This window comes from Ornithorhynchus anatinus, chromosome 16 (genome assembly GCF_004115215.2).
Source record: "Ornithorhynchus anatinus isolate Pmale09 chromosome 16, mOrnAna1.pri.v4, whole genome shotgun sequence".
Lineage (NCBI taxonomy): Eukaryota > Metazoa > Chordata > Mammalia > Monotremata > Ornithorhynchidae > Ornithorhynchus > Ornithorhynchus anatinus.
In genome coordinates, this window is record NC_041743.1 from 39,939,784 (window position 1) to 39,949,701 (window position 9,918).

The window sequence follows — 9,918 nt, forward strand, 5'->3', positions numbered from 1 at the left end:
CCCGACCCCCCCCCCCCCCCGACCCAGGCCCCCGCCCCCTCGGCCCCCGGCCCCGCCCCGCGGCCCCTCCGTTTTCTATCGGTACTGTAGACGCAGCGCGCAGAGGTCACTGTGATCCCCGGGCGGGGAGCCCTCCCACCGCTCCCCCGGGGCCGCCGCCCCCCCCCCCCCGTGCCCCTGCCTCCTCCTCGGGGGGCCCGGGACCCCGCCCCTTCAGGTCTCTCAGGGGGCGCTGCGGGCCCCGCCCCCCCATCTTGCATTCCTCCCCCCCCCCCCTCCAGTTTTCCCCGTTTTTCACTTTCCAGGAAGAGACTTCCCAGGGCAAACGGTTCCCCTTCGCCCCCTGCTCCCTCCGCCCTCGTCCCCCACCGCTTTCTTCTGCACACAAGGCTGAGACCCCCCCCCCTCCCCCTGTCCCCCCTCCTCAAGCCTCGCCCCCTCCTCACCCCCCGTGGGGCACCGCCTCTGACTGCCTGTCCTTCTCTCGTGGCCCTCCCCCCGCTGGGCCGGGACCCCCCCCCCTCCCTCCCCGCCCCGCGCCCCCGGTTGGGCTTTGTGGTGACCGGGCTCTGACGCTTTTAACTTCCCCTTTTTATGAAGAAAGCCGGGCGTCTGGCTGCCTGGCCCGGGGCCGGGGAGAGGGGACGGGGGACGCCCCTCCCCAGCCCTCCCCACCCCCGGACCTCCGTCCACTCCGATGTGCCAGGGGGCCCCGTGTCCCCCTCGCCACCCCCTGCCCATCCCGCGGGGGCTGGGGGGGACCCGACCGGTCTGGGCCGTCACACCTCCTCTCGGGGGGCGAGAATGGGGACGGGGGGGGTCCCGCGCCCCTCCCGCCCCTGGGACCCCTCCCCCCCCCCCGTTCGCACCCCTGAGACGATCAGGAGAAATAAAGCGGCGGAACCGCACACGACCACGGCACGCTCTGCTCCTCCGCTTTCTTCTCCTCCCCGGTCCCTGGGCCTCTGGTGACCGTCCACTTTCGGGCCCCGCGAAGGGCCCTGCCCGGGCCGAAACGCAGTGGGTCGTCAGGAGCTTAGCTCCGCGGTTGCCCCATCTTTCCATCAGTCGGGCTCAACGCGACTTCCGAGGGAGGGGGTTCTGGGGGGGGCAAGAGCACGTGTGGGGTAAACCTTGGGTACGCTCGGTCTGACCCACAGACCGGTACGGCTGGGGCCGGGGGTCTGCCAGTGGGGCCGGCACCGCCGCGTATCGTCTTTACTGAGCACTTGCGGTGTGCAGAGCGCTGTACTAAGCGCCTGGGAGAGTATAACAACAGAGAGACGTTCCCTGTCCACCCGACGAGTCCAGAGGAAGAGAGTGAGTCGAAGACCGGGGTCCCTAACCCGCTGTCGGGTTCAGCAGCCGGACCGGAAAGGGGAGCCGCTGTCTCTGCCCTGGAGGGTCTGATAGTCTGAAGGGGAGATGGCTCACAGGAAATCCAATCATTAAGAAATACGTTAACCTCAAGAAAACGTCTGAATGGCCGTGGCCCCACCTCCCTCTCCCAGCTTCTTGACGATATCTAGGCCTATTCTGCAATCTTTTGAAGGTTTTTGTTAACTGACCCTCTCCCTGGCCACCAGCAAGCGACCCGTGAACATCATAATATTTGTCAAGAGCTAATATGCGTTAGGCACCTTACTCGGCACGGGGTAAGTTATTAAGATGATCGCGTTGGACACGGTCGCTGCCCCACGCAGGGTAGACGGTCTGAGAGGGGAGCAGGGCGATATTAATGAATAGAACTCAGGTCTTCTGACTCCCAAAGTTGTGTTCTTTCCACCTCGCTTGAATCCGCCCCTCCTCCCCGCTTAAGAAAGGCACAGAATACCGAAACAAATTATAGACTAATTTATGCGATAGGATCCCAGAACGGAAAGGAATTTAATGGGTCATCTGGGGCAAACCCCAAATCGATCCATCGATCCTTTTTATTGAGCACTTACCGTATGCAGTACACCGTACTAAGCACTTGGGAGAGCGCACCACGATGATTGGTAGACACGTTCTCTGCCTACTATAGCTTATGGTCTAGATATTCATGTAAATAAATAAATTACCACTATGTACATCAGTGCTGTGGGGCGGAGGGAGGGGTCAATCAAGGGTGCAATTCCAAGTGGAAAGACGATGCAGAAGGGAGTGGGAGAAGAGGAAATGAAGGCTTAGTCGGGGACGGCCTCCTGGAGGAGATGGGCTTTCAGTGAGGCTTCGGTGCGGGGCCAGAGGGAAGAGCGATCTTCTGTCGGACAGGAAGGATGGGTTTGGCTGTCGCTGTAGCGTGCTTCTGGGGGGTGTGTGTTGACCACAACACGTTTCCTTCTCTCTGCTAACTCCTCTTCCTTCCTCCGCGGCTTATCTTGTCCTGATTCGGTCAGCCGGAGGCCGGTCTTTGGCTGCTAGCTTGCCCTCCGGCCGTGCCCTCTGACCGGGGAAGGGGTCATCTCTTTTCCTCCCTCCCTCCCTCTAGGTCCCCCAGGTCCTTGGGGCCGTCTCGCTCCCCAGACCGGCCAGATGTCCCCCTATTTGGCCCCCCGCTCCCGGCCTGCTTTCTTTCCCTTTTCCAGCCCCGTTGTGCGGGTGCGGTGTCCCGCTTGCTCCGGCCAGGCTCGGGCCGGTGCCGCCCATTCGCCTCCCCCCCACTCCTGCCCTCGGTGGGCCTGGTCAAGTCTCCCCCACCTCAGCCCCCTGGGACTGGGTACAGGAACGGCTCAGGCATTGGGAAACTGCAGTAGATTACGTTGTAGAGATACAGCATGGCCTAAGAGCAAGAGCACGGGCTTGGGAGTCGGAGGTTTTTATCCCGCCTCTGCCACTTGTCTGCTGTGTGACCCTGGGTGAGTGGCTACACTTCTCTGGGCCTCGGTTCCCTCATCTGTAAAATGGGGATCGAGACTGGGAGCCCCATGTGGGACAGGGACTGTGTCCAACCCGATTACCTTGAATCCCAGTGCTTAGAACAGTGCTTGGCACATTGTAAGCATTTAACAAATACCATAATAATAGTTATAATAATAGTAATAATAGTTATGGTACTAACGATACAGTACTACTAGTTATAATAATAGTTATAATCCATCTGCCCCCTCCTCTCAGGTCATCATCACGCTAGAGAAGCAGCATGGCCTAGTGCAAGAGCACGGGCTTGGGAATCAGAAGTCATGGGTTCTTATCCCCCCCTCTGCCACTTGTCTGCTGTGTGACCTTGGGCAAGTCACTACACTTCTCTGTTCCTCAGTTCCCTCATCTGTAAAATGGGTATCGAGACCGTGAGCCCCACGTGGGACAACCTGATCACCTTGTTTCTACCCCAGTGCTTAAGAAGAGTGCTAGGCACATAGTAAGTGTTTAACAAATACCATAAATATTATTATTAATGTCATCGTCATCATCATCATTAATAACATTTACTGAGCACTTACTTTATGCAGAGCACTGTACTAGGTGCTTTAGCACCGTGCAACATAGTTGGTAGACACATTTCCTGCCTACAAGGAGTTTATAATCTAGAGAGGAGTTTACAGTTTAGTCATCTTATCTATTCTTCTGCCAGACCCTTTTTTATGGTATTTGTTAAGTGCTTACTATGTGCCAGGCACTGTATTAAAACGCTGGGGTAGATACAAGCTGATCAGGTTGGATACAGTCCATGTCCCAAATGGGGCTCTCGGTCTTAATTCCCATTTTACAGATGAGGTAACTGAGGAACAGAGAATCGAAGGGACTCACCCAAGGTCATACAGCAGACAAGTGACGGAGTGAAGATTAGAACCGAGGTCCTTCGAACCTCACAATCAATCGGGTAAGCAGTTATATTTACTGAATGCTTATTGTGTGCAAAATACCGAACTGAGCACGCGGGACGGTGCAATACAATAGAATTTGTAGACATAGTTCCTATCCTTAAGGAATTTACAATCTAGAGGGGGAGGCAAACATTAAAATGAATTCCAGATAGGGAAAGCAACAGAAAGTAGGGGAAGCAGCACACCCTGGGTCTGCGATTCTACAGGGAAGGAGATGAGCCATGACCCGGCTCGTCGACTTCGTCTCCCAGCTCATGCGATTAATAATTGTGTTGGTGTTTGTTAAGCGCTTACTATGTGCAGGGCACTGTTTTAAGCGCTGGGGTGGATACAGAGCAATCAGGTTGTCCCACGTGAGGCTCACAATCTTAATCCCCATTTTACAGATGAGGTCACTGAGGCCCAGAGAAGTGAGGTGACTTGCCCACGGTCACACAGCTGACAAGTGGCAGAGCAGGGATTCGAACCCATGACCTCTGACTCCCAAGCCTGTGCTCTTTCCACTGAGCCTCGCTGCTTCTCTAGGAACACCTCCACTGATATTGCAGCATGGCGTAAAAACAGCATGGCCAAGTGGGTAGTGGCCTGGGAGTCAGAAGGTGGTGGGTTCTAATTCTGGCTCCTCCACTTATCCGCTGAGTGATCTTGGGCAAGACACTTCACTCCTCTGGGCCTCGGTTACCTCATCTGTAAAATGGGGACTGAGACTGGAAGCCCCGTGCCGGGACAGGGACAGTGTCCAACCCGATTTGTTTGCCTCCATCCCAGCGCTTAGGAAAGTGCCTGGCACACAGTGAGCGCTTAACAAATACCAACCTTATTATTGGAGTCAGAGGTCACGGGTGCGAATCCCGGCTCGGCCCCTTGCCAGCCGTGTCACTGTGGGCAAGTCACTTCACTTCTCTGTGCCTCAGTGACCTCATCTGTAAAATGGGGATGAAGACTGTGAGCCCCACGGGGGACGACCTGATTCCCCTGTGTCTCCCCAGCGCTTAGAACAGTGCTCTGCACATAGTAAGCGCTTAACAAATACCAACCCTCATTATTATTACTAGAACAGAGCTTGGCACTGGGACAACCTGATTCCTCTGTGTCTACCCCAGCGCTTAGAACAGTGCTCGGCACAGAGTAAGCGCATAACAAATACCAACATTATTATAGTAAGGGCTTAACAACTACCAACATTATTAGTAGCAGCAGTAGTAAGCGCCCGACAGGTGGCGCTGCGTTGTCAGAGAGCGGCCGGGCGCAGGCGCATTGAGCGGCCGAGCTCAGCGGCGCGCGGCCGGGGGAGGAGGAGGGTGGGGCGGGGAAAAAAAACGACCAATCGCCAACGAGGTTGGGGCGGCGGCAGCCAATGAGCGGGCGGAGGGGCGTGGCCGGAGGGGCCGCTGGGAAGGCGGGCGCGCGGCCTGGCGGAGGGGGTCGGGGCCTGGCGGAGCAGGTGAGCGCGTGGCGGGAGGGTCCTCGCGGGTCCCGGACCCCCCCCCCCCCTCCTTTCCGCCATCTTCCCCTGCCTGAGGTGACCGGCGACCCCCCCCGGGGCCACGCCGGGGGCGGCGGCCTGCTCTTCCCCCCCCCCCCCAATTGGGGCTCTCACACCCGACCCCTTGACCTTTCCCCCTCGGTGGGGAATAGACCAGAAGAGCCTGCTCCTGGTTACCATGGCAACCCCCCCGGTTCCCATGGAAACCCCATCGTAGGGGCGGGCCTGAGCTCGGGGGAGATGATGTCCGAGGGAAGGGGAAAATGAATGATCCCCGGGGAGGTCAGGACGCCCGGGTTCCCCGCCCTCTTCCTTGTCGTGGACCGTGAGGCCGTCAGTGGGCAGGGATGGGCCCTCTCGGTTGCCGAATTGTCCGTTCCCAGCGCTTAGTACGGTGCTCTGCACCTAGTAAGCGCTCAATAAATACTACGTGGCTCGGTGGAAAGAGCCTGGGCTTGGGAGTTAGAGGTCATGGGTTCGAATCCCAGCTCTGCCACTTGTCAGCCGCGTGACTGTGAGCAAGTCACTTCACTTCTCTGGGCCTCAGTTACCTCATCTGGAAAATGGGGATTAACTGTGAGCCCCACGTGGGACAACCCGATGACCCTGTATCTACCCCAGCGCTGAGAAGAGTGCTCTGCACACAGTAAGCGCTTAACAAATGCCAACATTATTATATCCTGGTCCTTGCCTCGACAACCCCGCCCTTTCCTTGGGGGAGAGGAGCTCGGCCCCGAAAATCCGGGGGACAGGCCGAGGAGGGGTGGGAGGGAGCCAAGATGAGGGTCCTGGGGTATCCTGCCACGAACATTGATTTTAGCGTTGGGATCCTGTCTACGGGCCCCAGTAATCACCACTGATCCTAAGGTGAAGGAGCATCCAAAGTCACAGATCAGTCAAGAGGCCCAAGAATTGAGGGGAGGAGGTTGGAGGACCCAGAGTTTCTTAGGAATCATAATTTTGGGGGCTTCAGATTTGCCCTCTTTGAGCCTAGCGATAGGGATAAGGCAGCTTCTCCGGAAGCTGGAGGGAATGATGACCTAGCGTCTTCCTCCTCGGTCGGACATTTGTTAAGCGTTTACTACGCGCGGAGCGCTGTTCTAAGCCCTGGGGGGAGATACAAGGTGATTAGGTTGTCCCACGTGGGGCTCACAGCGTAAATTCCCATTTTACAGATGGGATAACCGAGGCACAGAGAAGTGAAGTGACTTGCCCAAAGTCACACGGCTGACAGGCGGCGGAGCCGGGATCAGAACCCATGACCTCTGACTCCCAAGCCCGTGCTCTTTCCACAGAGCCACGCTCCTTCTCATAGCGCTTTCCAGCCCGTCCTGACCGTGGCCCTTCAGACAAAAAGGCTGGCGATGCCTGTCAGACTAGGCATCGTAGCAGAGGCCCCGGAGGAGCAGGCCCGCCCCCCTGCCAGCTTCCCATCAAAACCCCCAGTGTCTGGGGAGAAGCGAAGAGCAGTGCAGAAACCTTGGGAACTCTTCTGGGGATGCTGTAAAGGAACACTTTATCCCACCGGACACCCCGTGCTTTGGCTCCAGGAGAACGCCGGGGGGGGGAAGAACGGGGAGAGGGGGAAAGAAGCCTGGTGACAGTGTGAATTGGAGGGGAGGACGTCACGGTGGTGTGTGACGGAGTATTAAGGCGGAGGGTACGCTCTCAAACCCTAGGGCGGGGACGCCAACTTCAATGGGGAGGGAGATAGCAGGAAAGAAAAATCTAGTGACTTGATTCTTAACCCCTAGGCACGTCCACGTTTTCTCTCTGTCCCAGGCGAGGAGCTTCCCCAGCTGTTTTTCGGAGGTAAGGGCAGTGGAGAGGAAGGAGAGAGACATTTAAAGATGCATGTTTAACTCTCTCCCGGATCACTAGTCCTTTGGTCCCCTGGGACTAGGAAAGGAAAAATCCCTGGGAGCTGGCAAGATAGTTTCTACCTTGCGTGTGGGTGGTGCTCATTCTGACCACCCTCTGAGAAAGTGGAAGTCTCCTAAAGGCTCCTTGTGGTCAGGGAATGTGTCTTTCAACTCCGTTATATTGTATTCTCCCGAGCACTACAATGCCCTGCACACAGTCAGCGCTCAGTAAGTACTGTCGATTGATTGAAAAGGGCAGGTCCGTGGTGTCCTGTGTCCGGTAAGAGGATCACATTGGAGGTTTCTGACCCTCTGGGTGGTTTGATGGTGACTGGAGGTTTTCGGGCAGGGGTTGGCAGTGATCGGTTGCCCGTGATTTGGCCGAGACCCCGGGATGGTGGTTTTGTCAGCCCCCGGGCTGCCCCGTCGGTGACTTCGTGCTCTCTCTTTTCCCCTCGGCCCCGTCCCTCACCTCCAGCCGCCATGTGGCCCGTGATATGGACGGCGGTGCGGGCTTACGCCCCCTACATCACCTTCCCCGTGGCCTTTGTGGTGGGAGCTGTGGGCTATCACCTGGAGTGGTTCATCCGGGGCAAGGAGCCCCAGCCCGCGGAGGAGGAGAAGAGCATCTCGGAGCGCCGGGAAGACCGCAAGCTGGAGGAACTCCTAGGCAAGGACCTCACCCAGGTGGTGAGCCTCAAGGAGAAGTTGGAGTTCGCTCCCAAAGCCGTCCTGAACAGAAACCGCCCAGAGAAGAGTTAATGGAGGCTGCCGGGCTCCACGGGTACCCCCGGGAGACTGCCTGTCCCGACTCTGGGCTCGGCCCGCCATCGCCGCTGCTGCGTTTTGCCGGCCTTCCCGGGCTCACGTTCTAAGGGCCGCCCGGGCCCGGAGCCCGCTTCCGGTTCGGTTCGGTTTAGTTCTCTGTCTTCTCGTTCCGGTTTCTCGTCCTCCGGTCCGGATCCGTGCCCGCGGGCCCCCCGCCGCCCACGTCCCCCGGCCGAGCCCCCGACCCGCTCTCCGTGGCACCGGAGAGGAGACCGGGAAGGGTGCCCGCCCGCAGGCTGGGTGGCCCGGAGGCTTGGGCTCCTTGTTCTCGGCGGCCTGGTCGGGCTCCCCGTCCGCGCGGTCCCGCTGCCGAGGGAGGCCGGCGTCGCCGGAGACCCTTCGTCTCCCCAGATCTTCCCAGGAGGCCCCGGGATCGTCCCTGTGGTTATTCCTCGAGCTGCTCAGAACCGGAGCCCGTATGGGTCCTCGAGGCGAACCCCGAATGCGTCCTATCCTGGCCCCGCCGAATCGAAGTCTTCCCGTGATTCTCGCTTGGGGCCGGGGATGAGCGGGATCTTGGCCCGAACCCTTCTGCCCTTCGTTCCCCGCTGCTCCACCCCCCCCGGCCGACCCCCCGCCCTCGCCTGGGGGAGAACCGTCCTGGAAAGGGGAGAGCCGTCCCGGGCACGGCCGCGGGATGGGGGCGCGCGCCCCGGCCTCCGTCCGTCCGGTGAACGGCCGAGAAGCGTCCCCGTCGCCGTGTGGCACGAGACCTGATTAAACTGGAATCCGAGAATGGCACCCGAGTCCTCCTCCCCTCCGGCGTGTTCTTCCTTCCTCCCGGGCACTGGCCAGGTGAAACCCCTTGAGCGTGCTAGAGAGTTTATGGTTAATGGGCTCTCGCGCCCTCCTGATAATAACATCGAGTGTCTTCTCTGTACCGAGGACTTTACCAGGCACGGGGGTAGATACAAGATCATCAAGTTGGGCACGGGCCCTGTCCCATATGGGAATCCCGGTCTAAGGGAAAGGGAGACCCCCCCGTCACTCTCCTGGAATTTACAATCTAGCCGAGGAAACAGATGTTAAAATGAATAACCGCTAGAGAGAAGCAATGATATAGAGGCCCTGCCAGCATACAGCCTGTCTCTCTGGTCAATCAGCCTATGGTGTCGATGATTATTAATCATAACAGCATTAATGGTATTTATTATTTATTTTAACAATTTATTGTTTATTCTTAATCATAAACATCCATGGTGTTTCTGTCTCTGTGCCTGTCTCTCTGGTCAGTCAATCCATGGTGTTTATTATTGCTATCAATAATATTAATAATAACCCATGGTGTTTCTGTCTCTGTGCCTGTCTCTCTGGTCAATCAACCCATGGTGCTTTTATTAATAATATTAATCAACAGTATTAATAAGCATCAATCCAGGGTGTTTACTTGTAATGCCATGTATTAATTTGCAATAATAAGAATAAACGCCATGGATTGATTGACCACAGAGACAGGCTGTATGCTGGCAGGGCCTCTGTAATAATATATATATATATATAATAATGATAATGATCTAATCATAATGACGCCGGTATTTGTTAAGCGCTTACTATGTGCCGAGCTCTGTTCTAAGCGCTGGGGTAGATACAAGGTCATCAGGTCGTCCCACTTGGGGCTCACAGACTTAAGCAGTGAGGAGCAGCGTGGCTCAGTGGAAAGAGCACGGGCTCGGGAGTCGGAGGTCGTGGGTTCAAATGCCGGCTCCGCCACTTGTCAGCTGTGTGATTTTGGGCAAGTCGCTTAACTCTCTGTGCCTCAGTGACCTCATCTGTAAAATGGGGATGAAGACTGCGAGCCCCACGTGGGACAACCTGATCACCTTGTATCCTCCCCAGCACTCAGAACAGTGCTTGGCACATAGTAAGCGCTTAGTAGATGCCACCGTTATTACTTTAGCCCCATTTTACAGACGAGGAACTGAGGCCCAGAGAA

General features: G+C 57.2%; 1 protein-coding gene across 3 annotated transcripts; it reads left to right on the plus strand.

The window, feature by feature from the left end:
* Positions 1 to 5,202: 5,202 nt before the first annotated feature.
* On the plus strand, positions 5,203 to 8,731 carry SMIM12 (small integral membrane protein 12). Of its 3 annotated transcripts, none has more exons than XM_007670480.3 (3): positions 5,206 to 5,253; positions 7,050 to 7,107; positions 7,636 to 8,731. In XM_007670480.3, exon 3 carries the CDS (start codon positions 7,641 to 7,643, stop codon positions 7,917 to 7,919), a length of 279 nt encoding a protein of 92 aa, XP_007668670.1. In that variant the 5' UTR covers positions 5,206 to 5,253; positions 7,050 to 7,107; positions 7,636 to 7,640; the 3' UTR covers positions 7,920 to 8,731. The 3 variants fall into 3 exon arrangements, with proteins under 3 accessions (XP_007668671.1, XP_007668670.1, XP_028936050.1); XM_029080217.2 differs by lacking the exon at positions 5,206 to 5,253 and adding an exon at positions 5,559 to 5,577; XM_007670481.3 differs by lacking the exon at positions 7,050 to 7,107 and having other exon boundaries at positions 5,203 to 5,253.
* The last annotated feature ends 1,187 nt before the right edge of the window (positions 8,732 to 9,918 follow it).